At 32.0% G+C, this 19,420-nt stretch overlaps 3 protein-coding genes across 3 annotated transcripts; 2 read left to right on the top strand and 1 right to left on the bottom strand.

Moving 5' to 3' along the window:
• Positions 1-1,851: 1,851 nt before the first annotated feature.
• Positions 1,852-2,476, top strand: LOC109130622 (defensin-like protein 275). The gene is made up of 2 exons (XM_019240436.2): positions 1,852-1,977; positions 2,211-2,476. The coding sequence occupies exons 1-2, from the start codon at positions 1,905-1,907 to the stop codon at positions 2,384-2,386; spliced, it is 249 nt and encodes an 82-aa protein (XP_019095981.2). The 5' UTR covers positions 1,852-1,904; the 3' UTR covers positions 2,387-2,476.
• A 7,911-nt stretch (positions 2,477-10,387) lies between these two features.
• LOC104777467 (uncharacterized) lies at positions 10,388-11,115 on the top strand. The gene has a single exon (XM_010501727.3). The coding sequence runs from the start codon at positions 10,579-10,581 to the stop codon at positions 10,966-10,968; it is 390 nt and encodes a 129-aa protein (XP_010500029.1). The 5' UTR covers positions 10,388-10,578; the 3' UTR covers positions 10,969-11,115.
• A 1,089-nt stretch (positions 11,116-12,204) lies between these two features.
• On the bottom strand, positions 12,205-13,545 carry LOC104777466 (uncharacterized). The gene is made up of 3 exons (XM_010501726.2): positions 13,299-13,545; positions 12,937-13,214; positions 12,205-12,835 (listed from the first exon to the last, which is right to left on the bottom strand). The coding sequence occupies exons 1-3, from the start codon at positions 13,416-13,418 to the stop codon at positions 12,316-12,318; spliced, it is 918 nt and encodes a 305-aa protein (XP_010500028.2). The 5' UTR covers positions 13,419-13,545; the 3' UTR covers positions 12,205-12,315.
• Positions 13,546-19,420: the final 5,875 nt, after the last annotated feature.

Below are 19,420 nucleotides of genomic sequence, written 5' to 3'. Positions count from 1 at the left end.
GAACAGGTAAAAAAGAGGTGATCTCGACTTTCCTAAGAACCATTACATAGTAGACAAGAAGGGTCCGTTTGTAGACCCCATTGGAGGATCCGATCTCGAGTAGGGCACCGGTTGAGAATCAAGAGCCAAGTTAGGAAGCTATGGTTGGGAATACTTCGCGAGATCCAAACCGATTTTCTCCACGCGACCTGTGAAAATATAGGACGAAGAAGATGGTATACATGTCCAGTGGAGAAACGAGCATAAGTTTGGCCCTCTAATTCCCAGACATAGTAATCCTCATTGCTTTTCAAAGTCAGAGTAGCAAGATAAGAGAGTAGAGCAAGCTGGTTATCTGTTCTAGCATGTGGGAGTAACCACTGTCCTTGGTGAATGAGTTGGTGAAGAGTTGCATTCTGCGGGATTCCTAACCTTGTCTCTGTAGCCGAGTAGAGGAAAGTAGAGATCTTACCAAAATGTGACCAATTGTCCGACCAAAACCTGCAGATTTTTCCATCTTCTACCTTTAACTTTATCCAACCGAATACCTCTCCTCGTAGCTTTAGTAATTTATTCGCCAACCAAGAATAATTTTGCCATGGCTTCATTGTCCAAAAGTTGTGAAAATGTCCCTTTAGGAAGTGTTGCCTAAACCAACCCACCCAAACCGAACCTGATCTGAAGAAAAGGAGCCAGATGAGTTTAATGGTACAAGCATGATTCCAGTAGTTGAGGTCACGAATAGCCAGTCCACCCTCATCCTTCTTTTTTGTTATTGTGCCCATGCTACTCTGGCTGTATGGTGTCCCTCAATCGAACCCTTCCATAGAAAAGCACTGCATAAGGAGTTAATTTTTGCAATACACTTCTTTGGGAGAACAAAAGTGGAGCACCAAAAGTTTGTTATCCCTGCGATCACAGTATTAATCAGCAAAAGTCGACCAGCAAAAGACAAGTGTTTTGAACACCAGTTATTTATTTTCCCTTTCACTTGTTGCAATAGCGGCTCACAGTCTAACATAGTCTAGCATGTGATATTAATAAATAGTATAATCACTTGAAGTAAATATAAATAGAATGATTTTTCCTTAATCTCATATATCATGCCGGCGTTGCAGAGATATCCTACCAGAGGGGAGGGGGGGGGAGAAGCAAGCACTGATAAGAGGTGCCAAACCAAAAGGAAGAAATTTAGACAGAGAATGAGAGATCAATAACGAAAGAGTGGGAGATTGGAAAAGGAGATCTAATGGTAAAGAAATCCGATGAAGGGGCTAGTGGAAGAAATACAGAGGAGATCTAGAAAAATACAATAAAAGTAAAGGATTTGGTGGTGGTGTTGGTGGTGATGGTCGCCATTAAAGACATAAACATGAAGAAGATGGTAGTCGTCGTTAGGGAAATTGAACACAAAAAAAAGAAGAAAGAGAAAATTAAAAAAGAGAAAGAAGGAGAACTATGTAATTTCAAGATACATAGTCGACATACACACATGAATCATAGTTAATTTATCTATTTTTTTTAACTTGATGGTTATCTAGTATATATACTCTATATTTAATGTCTCCTATAGAGTACTCACCTACGGAAGACCATCGACATAATTACATCACCCCCTCCCGACACCGTACCATTTGTGGTATTTCTTTAATTAACTCTGTTAATGTGCTATTCAGTGCATATTCCTTTTTTTGTGGTAAAAAGACTTGACTTGTTTATATGTATGATTTGACCATATCTTTTTTTATTGGGAAAGTTCAAATTTGTATCCTTTTTAATTGTACCGAATATATTAGAATCTTGACTTCTTTTTTCTGTGGTATAAAGACTTGACTTATTTATATAGACATCCTTTTCTCATGATATTTTCACCCCCAACAAACTAAAAACATATTTTGATTATTAAAGAAAAGAAATCAAACTAGATGGCTTTGTCGAAGTTTCAACTTGCAACTTTTCTCATCATATATTGTCTGCTAACTACTTCCCAATCAAAGAGTAAATATCTTTTCTCCTCTTGGTTTGCTTTTTGGCTGTGTTGTAAAATTCTTTTCTCAGTTTTAGTTATTTATAATATTTTTTTTTACTTTAATCTTTCTCTATACCCATTTCCAATAAATATGCATTATAACACCCATATAGTGATAGACAATGTTTTCTAAAATAGTACATAATATCTCGCAGAAAATATAGTAAATGGTCATTACTGATTTGTTTTTGGCAATTAACAGTATTGAATACAAAACAAATCGGAGTTGATGACTGTGTTTATAGAGGTCGATGCCAGTTCAGCGAAGAATGTAAGAGTCGATGTGGACCGCCTGAGTTCTCAGATGAAACTACTGGTTTATGCATGCTCGATTATGATGACAACGAATATCGTTGTTGTTGTACTTCAAATAACTAAAAAGTGTTACCGTTACGTTAAATATTGAAACAATCCGATCCGTTTTTTTTATAATAATAATAATCTAATTAAATACTCTATTATATTTAACTACAATCCAAACAATAAACCAACAACAATTCATAATTTATAGCGGAAGACAAACCAAACCAAATCCAATTTAATATAAATACCGTATCAATTATAACCAAATAAAACCATCAACCTATCATGCCTCTACACAAGTTCCAACATAACTAACATAACCAAAGAACACACAATCAAGACCCTAGATCATCCTCCTCCTCATCGCCATGATTCCACGCTATACATTAACTACACCACAAACACAATGAGATGTGTGAGTATTATAAGAAATAACCAGTGAGACGATCCTCCCATCTACGAGCTATACACACAAACAAATTAAGAGTACAACCACAAATAAAACATAAAAAACCAGCCATTAAACTGAACACCCAATAACACATTCACCACACCTACACATCATCACACAAAACAAGTTATACAACCTGATCGCTTAGATAAGCTCATGGTCATGTACTCACCTAACAAACTGATTCTAACAACAAATATAACCATGAGAGACTCTCCTCGCATCTGAAACAGTCCAGAAACGTCATACAAGAAGTAACACAACCAAAAACAACCTTGAAGCAAACTAGACAGAAACATCATAAAAGAACAGTCTCCAAGACGAAACCCGAAAATAAAACCCAACTGTTAACTATCAACTCCCTCCGCTAAAAATCTAGCCCTAGACGTCCCAAATCTTCTCACAAAATTTCAGCACAAGCAGATCTCAGGTGAAACCGCAATCGATCCCGAAACACCCGCTGGTCTCCATCCGCGGCTGAGAAGAAACGCCCACGAAACTGCCGATAACTCATAGAATATTAACTCAAATTCACTTCTGTAAAAAGCAGAATGACGATGAAAGAATGGGGAATAACTCTAGAAAATTTCGTTACCTTTAACAACAATTTGATAAATCGAAACCGTTTACTCCCAAACTCTAACGATTCTGCTCATTCTCCGTCTCTCTAAGATAAACCTTTGTTGATCTCTTTCTCCTTCCCCTTCACACCAAATTGACCAAGGCTCACTCTCACTTTCTCTAAGACTCCCAATGTCGACACTCCATCAAAACAAAGGAGGCGACACTTTTAAAAAAATTCTAGGGCTTTTGAATCTAATTAAACCAATAATTAAACCGAAATTAATTAAAATCCACTCCTTTGATTTGTTCAATACAACCCAAAATATAATCTCGGAACACGGATGTTACAAATATACATATTATCTACATTTAAAATAATATAGTCACGGAAATATCAAATATCTAGTAGCATGAAATTGATGTAGACGACCAATGTCAAAATATAATTTTATTAAATTGTATCACTAAAAAGTACACAAGAATTTTGATGGCCACTTAAAGCGGGTGAAGAAGCCCTTGATTTAGACGCCTTTCGATATGAAGTTGTAGTATAGTGGTTAAATTGTGTGTAACTATTCGAACCTCGGATAAAAGTGAGTTTGTACTTTCAAAAATTTTTCTTCCAATGATATTACTTTTTAGCGTGTTCAAAATTGTTAAAGAAACAAATTCTAAGGAGAAAATGAGAAAATTTATTTACAATATATATATATATGTATATGTATCGATCATAGAGAACTAATGGGAATTAGAAACAGGAGGGTCAAATATCTGAATTTGGTCCTAAGTTTTAAATTTTCCACTATTATTTCCAACCAACAAAGAAAGAAAAGAGACAACTTATAAATAATTAATACAATAAAACTACAATCTTTTTCACCATAGCATGACATCTCAGCTTTTGTATTCAAGCATAGACAACCATAGACTGAAAAATCAGTTAAAATGAATACTCAATCAAATTATAACAATTAATACAGATCATCTCTAATTTGCTTACATGTCATCATTCTATCTTATCTTCCCATTTTTCTTCTTGCTTCACAATATTTCGAGACTCAGCCATCACTCTGAAAATACCGAGACAGAGAAGATATTGGATTAGGGTAATCTGTTGGATTTCAATCTATAATCAGCTCTAATCCGTTGGGTATTAATTTTAGGGATAAACAATCTCAGACTTTGTATCAAAATAAATAATAATAATAATATAATATAATAAATACTCTACAACTAGTGATCTCATACTCACTAGTCTCCTAACCACAATTAAACCAAACAGCAGAAATAATACCAATACTAATAACCAATAAGTTATCCAATAATTAATAACCAATAATTAAAACATAACAATTCCAATATCAAACATCAGAAAACATAGAACTAACAACCTAACAATGTTCTAGTGACCCAACTTTACCAACCTAACAATGCCAGACATCAACCAATCGGGTCTCTAGAACATCTTCCTCTTCATTGCCTTGATTCCACTATCACACTTTGCCTTTACCTGCACCACAAACCAAATTGCAATGCATGAGTATTTAATAAACACTTAGTAAGACAATCCTCCCATCTATTGGGCTATACACACAAGCAATAGAGACATCTCTAACCATCAACCAACAATCAGTGACCAAACAATAACAAACCAGGACTCTGCATTGATCGGCACCAACCATGCATCGACCGACACCAATTGGGGTTGCATCGACCGACACAAGCTTGCATTGACCGACAAAAGGTTCACTTTCATCGACCGACACTCACACTGCATCGACCAACGCATGCTCGACATTACGTGGAAATCCTAATTGCATCGACCTACGCCTCCACATGGCATCGACCGATTCTCCTAGGTCAATCTGCGCCATCCTCGCACTGCATCGACAGACGCACAAAATGCATCGACCGACGCACATGATGAGCATCGTTTTCCCCAAAGCTTCTCGCCGGATCTTCGTTCCTACAAGCAACAAATTCGATCCCAAGCCACAAGAAAGCCTCACACAAACCTAGATAACGTTCTAACCAGCTACACAACACACAAACACACAGATCAGAGAATCTCTAGTTTAGATAAGCCATGGTCATGCACTTACCTTTGCCACAGAAGAAATATGACCCTAACACAGGAAGAACACGCTCCTACAACGATCCCAACTACAAATCTTTATAGAAACAGCTTCTAACTCCAAGAACTTCTCAAGAACAGTCACAAACACAATCTCTCTTTCTTTCTCTGCCAAAACGGCCAAACCACTGCCACAACACGACAAAACCCTTATATACTCGCAGCAAGGGTTTCCTTTCCCCAAAACGCAACTTTTAACTTAAACTCATCCGCACAGAACCGACCTTGCATCGACCGATGCATCCCCTAAATCGGGATTTCGGTTTGCGGATGTTACACTTCTCAAAAATGGAACTTGATATAAACTGGTCGAAAATAAAGTTTTGATTTTTCAATGAAATGGTGCAGAAGTGTGACCTTATCATCTTTTAGAATTTTGAAACCAAGCTTGTAAACTCTGCTCTAACATCCTCGTTGCGAATTTGCTGTTGCCTCTGATTTTATCTTGATTGTAGACTAACTCTGTTTTGTCCAATGCATATTTATCATTGTTTTATTGTATTGATTATTTTTCTTTCTGTCAGGTGTCCACAACTCATATCTTTATCATTAAAAAGAATTAATATGTCACATGCGATGATTAACTGTCCACTCCTCCATCTTCTTGATATAGCCTCATGCCATAAGCTTTTGGATGCTACTATTCGGTTAGCGGTCATTTCATGTCCTTAGTTAGAGTCACTAGACGTTTCTAACTGTTCCTGTTTCAGTGATGAAAATTTGCGCCATATAGCCCAGGCTTGTGCTAATCTGCATATTTTGAATGCTTCATACTGCCCAATATATCTCTTTAGGTTGGTCCTATTAGATATTTTCTTTGCTCCCTCCATTTCTGTTGTCTCATTCTCTTTTTTTCCTAACTTGATTTCCCTTTTGTTATTTGAACTCAGCAAATCTTCCATTGCTGATTTTTCATAGCTGTGAGGTTATGACATCCGCTTCTATGACTTGGATTGCTACAACCTTTAACTATTTTCTTTGTTTTCCACACGGTGTGGATCGGACCACACCCAAAAGCATATTGTTCTACAATCTTTAAACGAAGACCGCAAATTCAGTTGGGTTGACCACATCCACATATAATCTATTGCAGGTTTTGGAGCTTGAAAATTGTATTATGTTGACATCTGTATCTTTGCATCTCTCCTACTTTTTAATATTGATTTCTCATTTTTTTCTAGCTTTTATCTCTGTCTTTTACTTTATAACAGTGATTTGTGCATAGGTTGTATGAGGTGCGATGATAAAGCTAAGTCGAATGTAGGTGTACTCATTTATGTGCTTTTGAAAATTTATATTCGAAGGTAAATTCAATAAAACCAATACAATTTTTTTTTGAAGATAAAATTAATTTAGAATAAAATAAAAGAACTTGTAGCTACATAATTGTTGTCTTAGAATTTAAAATTCCTAATAAGAAAAATAAAACACAAAACAACTATGCTTACTTTCTAATAGTAATTTGTGCTCCTTAGCTTTATGAGTAGGGGCTGATTAAATTTCTTAAAACAACTATTTTCATTTTTAAATCACATTTCATAATCAACAGTGAAAGTATGTAAGAAAAAAAAGAAAATAGTCTTTCCAAATCCAAGTACCTATTTTATGTTACATAGACAATCCAATTAAGCAATTCTACCAATAATAATAAGAAAAAAAAACAAAATCAATAAAAACACACACGGTATATATCATTAAATAAAAAAATCAACAGCCAAAATTAAGTAAAAATAATAACGAAACAACAAAACTAATAAAATGGACCTCTAATACATCCTAAAACAAGAAAAAGAAAACATTATACTCTACAATTCCATTACAAAAAAACTAAAATAAAAATAAATAACTACACTTAAGAAAAAGAAAAACAAATAAACATCCTTAATAAAAAGTGATTTTACATTACAAACAACATACAAAACTAAACACTACAATAGTTAATTATCTACAACTTAAATATTACTTTGACAATTAACTTAATCCATATGCTATTCAACATAAGTATAATAGTATTAAAATAACATACAGAACCAGATTAAAGTAAAAATATGTCTATGTAGTTTGACAAATAATAACTTTTCTAACAAGACAAAAAAACACTATATAACAATTATGTGATTAAATTTGTAAAAACTACAAAAAAAAACACCACAAATTCAAACTATACTAATATATCTACCACAAAAGGTAAAGAAAATAAATAGAACATAGATTAGGATTAGTTAGACTATTTATATAATTAATTTTACCCGATTTAAATGTAAACATTTATAAGCCATCCTATGCTTGACTTTGAGATTACTCTATTTTTATTTATTAGTGCATTTTTCTATCTTAACATTATATAATATTAACAATCTCAATAAATATTATAAACAGTTGCGATTTTTTTGTCGTACTTTCTCTTGAAATAAATTTTTAATATTTATTTTGAAAAAATCATATGGTTGTATCTGTTCATTGTAAAATTGTGTCTTCACCATAAAAACACCATACATATGTGCCTGTTCATTTTAGAGTTGTATTTTTCATCATATATTATTAACAACTTTTCATTCCAATGGTTAAGTTTATCTAAATTTTTATGTCTTTTGAACTCTATATATATATTTGTCTCTTTTTAGATAACTAACAATTAAATAATTGTTCGATGACACAAAGTTTATGTTTAATGCTAAATCAAAATAATATGAACTTTAATATCCAATATCTAACATTATTCTATAATCTAACGAAATTTTTTTGAAATGATTATAGTAATATAGAAATTTAATCAACTTTCACTATGTAACTTACAGTTGCGTTTATTTATCATAACTCTTCATTAAATATATGTTTTAAAGATTTAACTATTTCATATTTTATTTTTACAAATTCTGTATTTTTTTTATAATTATTGGTTTATAAATTTCACTCAAGATGAAAATTATTTTATCAAAAAGTTGCATGTACTTATTATGATCTTTTGTTTGATATTTTCATTTAGGATCACTTTGTTATAATATTTGTCTGTCAGTAATATAAATATCAATAAATATTATGATGCTTGCTACTCTTTACTATAATTTTTCATAAATATCTTATACTTATAAACATACAAAAAACTTTACAAGGTTGTCCCTATTTCTTATGCCTTTCCATTTAATATATTTTTTTTTTATTTTAGAGTTGAATCTTTTTGCCATAATATTTTTTAATCTAAGTTTTTATTTTGATGGTTGTGTTTTTAAACTCGCAGTTATATATGTTTAATATTTATGTAGTTTTAGCCTTATTTATTATTTTTCTTCTTTTACGATAATTTATTTATTTTATTAAAACATAGAATTAAAAATCTTAAAACATAAACGAGAACATTCTATAAGCTTTTTCAAGTAATTGATCGTACATTCCTGGATCTTCTTCAAGCCCTTGATTTTCAAAGAAAGAGTGACAGTGTGACATAATCAGAGACTCACACAAGTCAGATCAACGAACAAAGCATTGAAAATTTAAAGAGAAGAGTTAAGAAGATTACATTTGTTTGTAGGTTGTACTGATGGTTGATCCTTTAATTTGTGATAAGCCAAACTCAATGATTGATAATTTGATATAGAATTTGTAGAAGACATTATTTAATTCAATGTCTTAATGTAATTAGCAGAAAACCTAAAATGTAACTTTCGAAAAATTATCTTGTAATTCAATGTCTGCTAGTAAATTACAACTAGTGATCATTCACCTCTCATTCAAATGAATCACTTAAACCATTGTTCAATTCATAACAGACTTTTAAAGCATGAGGAGTATCGGGCCATGATCGAAGCTACTGAGCTCCAAAAGCTGAACTACAAGCGCAGTATGCGGCACTTGGAATTTCCTCTTCAGAATTAGGAGAGGTTTGAGCTTGAGAATGTGTCAGATATTGTGTACATAACAAAGATATATTCCGTACTTTATTTCACAAGATTGTCCTTTTTGTGATATAGAGTTAAAAAAAATTTAAAGTGATTTGGAAACTATATATATTTTTTTAAAAAACACCTTGAAAATTTATAAAAATGTTGTTATCTTGTTTTGTTTAGAGAAAAATTATAAAAATATTTAATACTTAAAGACTAGTAGTTACTTAAATGAGTATGGAAATGAGATAAAAAATTTGGACTGATACAAATCAAAATGGATTTCCCTTCCCAAATACACAAACATAATATGAACACAAAACATTTTTGCCATAATTATCTATGTATCAAGCTTTCTCCAAAATGATCTTTTTTTTAAGAGGATATTCAATTCATAAAATATATGTCTAAAATGCTATTTTCAGAATAGGTCCATACAAATTTCTAAGGTCCAACTCATATACATTAAACCGAACTAAACCGTCGGAAAACAAAACCGACCGAATTCACAAATCAAATTAAACCGGTCGTGAGACCTTAATCTACAAATGTAGAACATGTTGCTGCAACCGTCCAACATACATGCTCAACGGAACAGGAACTTTGTGAGCCTGAATGACGCTAGGCGAACAGAGATGATGATCAAAGATTTGTTGTCATCCTGCCACCGTATATCCATTTTTGCTATAATCATATATTCATATGTGAATAATAATTTTCTTTACAAAGTCAAAAAAAAATTGGATAGAAATCCTCTTTAACCAAACTTTTAACTAATTTGTGGGTAAACGTAAGTTTAATAACTATAGAAATTTTGATAATCTTTAGGGAAAATTGTAATAATTTTAGGATTTTAAATATCGAAACAAGTAATTGCTGGTTTCTTATCTAAAATGGATAAGCCTAGTCAAACACAAAAGACTCTTTTGTCATAATGAATCGAGTTTCCTACAAAGTCTTCTTCTTGGTTAATAAGACAATTAGATGTGTAATAAATTTTGTAAATAAAGTAAAGACTAAAGAGAGAGTGACATGAGAAAGCCAAAGACAAAAAGTATATAACAAGTCAAAATATATATATTTTTAAGTCTTTTAAGAAACAACAACAAAGTCATGTGCCAAAGAAGCTTCTGTGTTGTGATCCCACTCATTACCAATTCGTACAGCGCACGACCTCTTCTCCTCCTCCTCCGTTTAATCCGGGGGCCATGACTATTCACGCGCCGCCGTCTTCACAATGTTGACCGACGTCTTTTGGCTTCGTACACGACGGAACCGGTTCGTTTTCTTCCTCCTCTGTTCTCCTTTACTAATCCCAATCCTTTGCGCCTCGATCCCTATACTCTGCGCCGTCGAGATCTTCAGTCGTCTCCGTAGTCGTCACCCTTGGTTTGCTAAATCCGCCGCCGATGAAGATGATTTGAGGCTCCGGAGATGTGAGGAAGGTTGCGGTTGCGGCGGCGGAATTGAAACTGAAGAAGCTGGGTTGCTTCAGAGATACTTGGAAGATCAGTTGATTCTTGTTAGATCTGTTTACGACTGTGGCGAAGAAGATCAAGATCAAGATCAAGATCAAGATCGTGATCTTGATTCCGATCAGATTATTAGGGTTCCTCTTCTTTCGTAATTTTTCAATTTCTTTAGATTCGTAGTTTTTTTTGTAATTTTTGGTTTATCACAAAAAAAAAAACAAAAATGCAGATAAACAAAATACCGTATTATTTATTATTATATACGTTCAATTTTATAATTTTCATTGCTCTTTGATTCAAAAGATTCTCTGAAATTTTCAATTTTCATTATCATCATTTCGTCGTTAAAAAATCTATCAAATAAATCATAAAGAAATAAGAAACTGAAAATTACGAAACATAATCCTAGCTATTAATTAAGGAACAGTTTATTTACTTTCCATTATTGTCAAAAGTAAATTTTCCACTAATGTTATTTTTATTATTTTTCAACAAAGTTATTATTTTTCTGGAATAAAATTCAAAGAGAGAAGAGGATGATAATAGTTAGCCTATGTTGGCCTGGGTCAGATCAAGGCCCACTTTTTTTTTTGGGTGTGTTCCCACAGGCACAAAACGACGAACCAAACTCGACCAAATGGTGCAAGAGGGAATACAAGAATGGGAAGTGGTCCAGACTTTATTTCCTCACTTTCTTTTGACTGACTAGAGAAAATTACTTGTTTTGAACTTTGCTCATATCCAAAGGTTTGATCTATTTTTAGAAGGATTGGAAAAAAAAGAGAGAGTAGATTCTCACATTGTTTTGATGTGAATATCACTTTACATTTTTCAAATCATTACGTTTTATGAAGGCCGACAAGTTTTATCACCACCAAGCTTGGACCATACTTGGAAGAGCCCAAGAACCTCATGTTGAAGTCATAAATACCCAAAACCTACTCAAAACTGCCTCTGAATTGTGAAGACTAAAACAATGCAATATCAATAATCTTGACTAAGTCCGAATTTCAGAATGTACACTTTATAGTTTTTTTAAATATTCATTATAGTCATTTTTGGCAATGAATTGATGAAAAAATGTTGCGTGAACTCCATTGAATTTGAAGAATGGTTTCACACTCCTTGTCATCCCAATGATTTACTCAGTGTACCACTGCAATCTCCGGCCAGACATGATGAGGACTTCAAATCTCAACAAGTATGTTAACTACAAGGTTGTCCAAACACGACATCAAAGCATGAGTAAAGACGAGGATAAACCTTAGCGTCGTACCATCTCAAATTATCCCCTTCATGTCGAAGAACCCAACCAATCTCACATTGATCAGAACCATGTAATATTAGCATAGCATTTTAGTTTACATGAATGAATTCACGATTTTCTATGGTTTTCTAGAAAATCTCTTCATTAGTTATCTTATTAATTAACCTTTTTATATACTAGAATCCGAGTTTAATTGTAACTTGGATGTACAAAAGAGCAGAGAAAATCATGTTATTTAAATCAAATGATGATGTAACCAATTCCTCATGAGGGCAAACGCTTCCTCCGCGTCTCGATCATCTTCCGCCGTCTCGGGCCGGTGGACAAAGCCGTGACCTCTTCCTTCATACACAACAACCTTTGACCTTTCACCAATCTTCTCCTTAATTTCGTACAAACCCTTCACTTCACAAAGCGGGTCTCTGTCTCCGGAAACAAACAAGACTGGCACTTTCACATCTCCGGCCACCGCGGAGTCTATTCTCGTACCGTAGAACGAGACACCGGTGCTGAAGTAATCGTTCTCATCCGTGGCTAATACGTCAACTACACGCCCACCTCCGAAACAGAAACCCATCACTCCTAGCTTCTTGGAGATGCCAGCCGCTGCGAATTCATCAACCATCCATTTCGTGAAGCTAGTTGTGTCTTGTCTGATACGGTCCGGGTCTTGTTTTCTTCTCCATTCCTCGTATTCAGACTTTGGTCGGTTTTTCGACCATGGATCTCCACGGAACAAGTCCGGGACAAGAACACTATCTCAACCAAAAAAGAACAAAAAAAACACAAAATTGCAATTTAAATAATGAATTTTGGAATTTAAGAGAGGTAAGTAAATGGAGAAGATGTTATATACTTGTAGCCATTGCAAGCAACACGGTAAGCGAAGTCGCGTGTGGCTGAATCTTGAAAGCCAAAGACATCAGAGAGTAGAAGCAATCCAGTTCCGTTATTGTTCTTTACTGCCGTTAAAAGATAACCTTCAACGCCGTCGACTGACACTTCTGTTCCGTTAACTAGCTCACACGCTTCTTCTACGTCATCGTCATCCTCGTCGACCTCCACATTAAGGGCAGAAATGTTCTTGAGACACCTTCGTCTCCGCAAGAAGCTCCTCATGATATATTTTTCCATCTGAGAAGACAAGATCTTATAAAATCTAAAGCTCTTTTAATGATTTAGCTTAAAGAATCAATGCTTAGGGAATTTGAAGCGTACAGAGGACGCGAGAGGTACGAGTTGCGGAGGAGGAAGGTTGTGGCTGCTATGGCGGTTGAACGGTGACCATGGTGCTCCGAATTTGGCAGAGGAGGAAAGAGAGGCCAAGGACGCAGCCATTGTATGTATCTTTCTAGAATCAATATGGTCCAGAAGTTTTTCTTTATATTGGTTTTGGATATTTGTTAATAAAAATGGGATTAAAAAAATTAAAATGGTTCCTAAATTGTAATATAGAATAATGAATGTCAGTGGTATGAGAAATGAGATGCAGCTATAAAACAGTATAAAAATATATTTTACGAGGATTTATTAATAGTTTGGCACTAATATAGAACTTTATTATTACAAATCGCATGTTTATGTGACAAAACTGTAATTTAAGATAAATTATATATATATATATATATATCTTATATAATATGACAAGGTTTTTTTAATTTTGTCTATTGATGTGACATTTGACGTTTTATTTTTTGCTAAATGTGTACTTTACATTAATTTCAAGTTTGATCTCTTAAATTTATTTATTTGGAATAGTATTTATCTATATATACATTTTTGGAGACATTTATGAAATAAATCCTGAAGTTCATACCAATTTACAAGGAATGTCATTGACATTAAATTTTATAATTAGTTTTTACTTTAAATAATATCAAATTCAGAATCTAATTGAAGAAGATTTTCTCCTTTAATTATTTTTTACTTTAAATATGTAGATTGTCATTTTTCCTTTTTTACCACCAATTTGGTTTTCCATTATAATCTTCATTTGGTAATATATAATTTGGAAATTTATAATAAATTGTATGATAACAATGAAACGGATGAATGTTTTATACTTTATCTAAGAATTTACTCTATATTTTAAACTATGTCTATAAATTAAAGTTAAAATTAGTGATAAATTAATAAAAATTAAATCTTGATAAATCAATATATTTTCTTGGTTCTGCTTAAGAGTTTTCTTTATGGTTCTGCTTAAGAATCAGTAAATTAATAATTCTATAAATGAATTTTATACAGTATACACTTTTAAAAAAATTGATGAATATGTTTTATACTTACCAAAAGTGAGAGATGCTCTAGATAACATATTTTTGATACACATATTTTTAATCAGTTAATTAAAGTTTATAAAAGTAAACAATTAGTATAATTCATATAAAAAACTAACTTACTTTTATTTTCATTGCACACATAATATACTAAAGTGTTAGATTATTTATATATGAAACTAACAAAAATAGAAAGCCATTTATATTGTATTGATATTATTGAAAAACTACAATATAATTAAATAAAATACTACTATCTCTACAATGAAAACTAAAAAAACACTTCTCGACGATTTAAATATTTAAGAAACTTTATGATATCTTTTTCCTATATTATAAAAAATACATGGTATACACCTAAAACATAGAAATTGGACACTACATAGATGCAAAATACTGTACAATTAAGAAATACAAAAATTAGTTACATAGATATAGTTAATCTACTAAACAAAATACATTTTGCATTTTTTAAAACAAATTTAGCCTCGCGGTATACTGCGGGTGAATATCTTGTTTCTCTTATCTTACTCTACCAAATCTTAAATTATCTTTTATCTTTTATATATAATATGACAAAGTTTCTTTTAACTTTGCATATCGATGCGACATTTGGTGTTCTACTTTTGCGACACGTGTACTTTACATTAATTTCAAGTTTGATCTCTTAAATTTATTTACTTAGAATAGTATTCATTTGTTTTATCTTCCTATACCAAATTTTTAATTATTTTTTGTTTGTATTATTTAGTATTATTTAATAGCAATAATCTATATAGTTTACTTTGGTAAAAAGAAAAGGTAATCCATTTTACAAAAACATATTTCGTGTATTTTTATTTATAAGATTTTTAAATTCCTCACTAATTTTCCTTTAAATTTCTTTACTCTTCGTCTACCAAATATTTAATTATATTTAATTTTTTATTTAATATTATTTCATAGCAAAATCTCTATAGTTTATTTTTGTTAAAGAAAAATTAATCTATTTTAAAAGCATATATTTATTTTGTTTTGTTTTTATGATTCATAAATTCTTCACTGATTATTTTAGTACAACCGTAACTTACTAAACTATTTTTATCGGTTTCACATGTCAATATTTACTATAAATTAAACTATAATAAAGTAGAGTTATGAGAAATTGTTATTTGGCACCACTCTATTTTTTTAACATGTGTTATTTTTTCCAATTTTAATGAAATAAAAAGACACATTATTGCTAATCTAAAACTAAATTGTCTACATACCTTTTTTTTAATTTAGGACATTTTATTTGTTTAGTTTCTTTAGGTTACTTTTACTTCGCTCAATCAATTACCTTTAAGACATTATTGGTGGACGTTTTCTTTTTCTCAAACCGTTCATGTTGCAATAATGCATATGACAGAATTAGTTACAATTAATATGCTTTATAACTGTATTTCTTGCCATGAATGTGTTTAGTCAGAATAATGTGTCAATGTAATTCCTTATGTTACAAACTTCATAAAAAACATGATGTCTTGCAGTATGATGATGTATGTTACAAACTTCATAAAAAAACATGATGTCTTGCAGTATGATGATTAAAAGATTAATTTCTCTATAACTATTTGAAGAAATGTTTAAAAAGCCATGTCAATTTTTTTTTTTTGATATCAGTGTCTTGTAATATTTATTAGCCTCTTTCAAAAGATTAGGTTTAATGATAGTCATGATCTAAAGTTTTTGCATTGTTTTGTAAAGTGATTTTTTAACTTTCAAACTATAGTTGAAAGTTTTTAGCGATGAAGATAACCCTAGCTCGACTCCTAAAGCACAATCTCTTTTGCTTTAAACATTCACTCATTATATTATAGCTGTAAGTCCCTTAGTTTTCTCCTTTTAAGTCCTCTGATCTTCAACTACAATATATTTCTAAGTTTATGTTTCATAAATTTTCTTTGTTTTTCGTTTTTAAAAGTTCTTTATTCCCATTACAAAAAATATTTTACTTTGCATATTGATAAAAAAAATTGAGCCTAATTTTACCGTGTAATGCATATATACATGGTCAAAAGATCACGTAATTCTTTATTCCTCTTTGGAATCACTTCCCAAACTTTACAACATCCTATTGTAAAATATTATATATATATATATACATATTGTAACTTCAATACTTTCATCATAGATATATGTCAATCGTTAAAATTTGTATAAATTAACAAGTAGATTAACCTGTACAAAAGAAAGAATACTTTTATATCGCATTGGTATTGTTTGAGTTACCAATCATACCTCATGTCTATTTTCCTGTAACCCTTACTCGATCTGTCATTATGCCAAAAACAACTTACACCATTTCCAATAGTTATCTATATTTTTTTGGTTTGAATTTTATATTTTACATATAGGGTGTAATTTTGAAGATATATGGTTTAGTATTTAGAGTATGAGAATAAAAGTATGATACTATGTAGTATTTTTAGAATTTTAGAAATGATGTGCTAAATTTAACACCAAAACTTATTTTAACCAATTTGCAAAAATTGTCCTTCTTTTAACACACTTCATAATTATAAACTTATAAATGCATATATTTAAATTCCTTTAAGGCATATATAAATAATATCATGTACATTTCATATATAACTTAATGAAAATTTTATTTTACATACAAAACTTTGATTTTATAACCATTTTCTAGTATATATATATATATATATATAATTATGTATAAATGAAGGGATTCCTTTAAGGATGATAACCTTGTGGGTGATGAGTTCCTAATCATGTACGGACGGGACAGAGAAGGTCATCATTTGTGCTACAATAAGGTCTATGGTGAATTGAATAAGAAAATTCTCTCTGATGAAAAAGAGATGAAGCAGTTTCTGAAGAAGATTGTGTTCTTCAAGAAGAGCAAAACAATCTCAATATCAGTGGAATTTCTACATTTCTGCAAGTTTTTGACTTGACAAATCATCAAGGACTGGAAAGAAAGTGTTACGATCAGTGGCCTGTGGCCAACCAAGCTGCAAAAGCTGTAAGTTTATTACATGAGGAAAATCCTGATTTTGTCTTCAGAGTGGTACATATTTTTAGAAGATGTTTGTTTGATTGAATTTGATGATTTTTTTTTATGTGTAGATTCATAAGATAGAAGATTGGATGTTCTGTTCCAGGTTTTGATTAATGCTCCCAGGAGAGATCGTGTGATGAGTCTGAAGAAACAGAATGTCTATAAGACTTACAAGCCATGTCTGAAGGTCTTTAGACGAAACGGGAAGAGTTCAAGTGTCAACTGCCAGGGTGGTATATTGGAGACAGTGCGACACATCGAGTATGGTGATGGGGAGCAGATTCGGCTGTAGCAAGAGCATGGACGAAAAAGGTGTCAGCCTAACTAGTGTTTGTTGGAGGCTACAAGTTGGTTGTTAAAATCAACATGATGATGGAAAACTTCTCATGACCTATAAGGTAAAGAGAGGTGCTGTGAAGAACATGAAACACTGTAGTATTTACTGGACAAAAAAGAGTGTTGTGAAGATTGTTGAAGCCTATATAAGGGAAGGAAGTTCATCTTATTAGGGTTAGTACTTTTGTAGAGAGAAAAGTGTGAGTTAGAATCAAGCAAAAGAAAAGAGTTGTTTGGGTCTGCTTGTGAGTGAATATACGAATGTGCATAGTTGTTGTTGTACTGGTAAAATTGGGTAGATTAGGATTGATTCAATGGCAAATCACTTGTGGTGATGTTGCATGAAGCTGATCAAACAAGCTTGTAAGATAGCTGTTTGAGGAATCTCTAATATAACTTAGTTTACTTATATCTTTTGTGTTCTTACATTAGACCATCTTTACTCCAGAACGTGTAAATGTTGCTCAGAAAACAAAAAAAAAAACATTTATTACACATTTTTATTTTTTATTTATTTTTAAAAATATGTGCCAATAAATGAACGCCACGTGTCGAGGAACATTTCTCACAACGTTCTCAAAATACTCCAGCAAAGAGCGTTACTCTTCTTTTTACTTTTATCTCTCATCTTTTTCTTATTTTTTTAATAAGAGTAACTACATGAGTAACACCAGTAATCATGCTCTTAGTATTCAGGGTTCTAGTTATTCCATAGCCACATATATCACACATATATCGCATAGTTATTCCATAGCCACATATATCACACATATATCGCAGGTTCAAAGTACCTCAAAATAACTACGAGGTACAGGCTGCTATTCATCGAGATCAGTTTGAGCTCTCATCAAGTGTGGATTGTGTTTTGTGATTTCGATTTTTCCAGTCTGATCTCTTAATGATTTTTCTGACACTGTTTGAAATATTGTGGACTTAGGTACATCTCACCCAACCAAGTTCCAATAGCATACAAAGAACTAGGTATTTCTTCTCCTTGAATGTCAAAGTTTATTGCGCTGTGATGACTCTTAAACCCATGAAAGAGCAAGCTATCAACATTGATTGCGATGGGGTTAGTGCATTTACACATTTCTCTAGAAAAAGAACCATTAAAACTGAATGTTTTTTTTTTTTTCGGTGGTACCAATAAATCAATAAGGTTGTTCTTTTTCCCTTGAAGACTATTGGACAAGAGGTTTCAATTAGCAGTGGAGAGAGCGATGCTAATTCTGATTACGAGGACGACTAGTCATGGCAATATAACTATACTTATTCCAGTGTTTGCATTCTTTTAGTGTGTTGCTATGTTTTTGATTATTAAGTAAAACTGTAAAAATTGGAAATTTGTACTCCAGTTTTCACAATCAGTTCATAATTGAAACTTCAATCTAAACATTCGTGCACCATATCCATACCTCTACTGATTGTCTTGTACAATGTCTCCATAGACGAGATCTTACGTTTTGTTGAGTATTTAACAACATAATTAGATGTAAAGATCTACAAATTGAAAGCAATGTAACTATTTAGATATACAGTACTTCACCGTACTAAATGATGCTTCTTCTACTCATGATTTTTTTTTTGTTTTAAAAGAAAAACATAAGTTTGGATAAAACCTGAAAATAGCTGTCATCGCTACGTAGATATAAAAATCATCGAATCTAAGAAACTCTGAT

Source organism: Camelina sativa, chromosome 3 (genome assembly GCF_030686135.1).
Source record: "Camelina sativa cultivar CO46 ecotype springtype chromosome 3, ASM3068613v1".
Lineage (NCBI taxonomy): Eukaryota > Viridiplantae > Streptophyta > Magnoliopsida > Brassicales > Brassicaceae > Camelina > Camelina sativa.
Note: the sequence above shows the minus strand (reverse complement) of the source record. Positions and strands in the feature narration are given on the sequence as shown.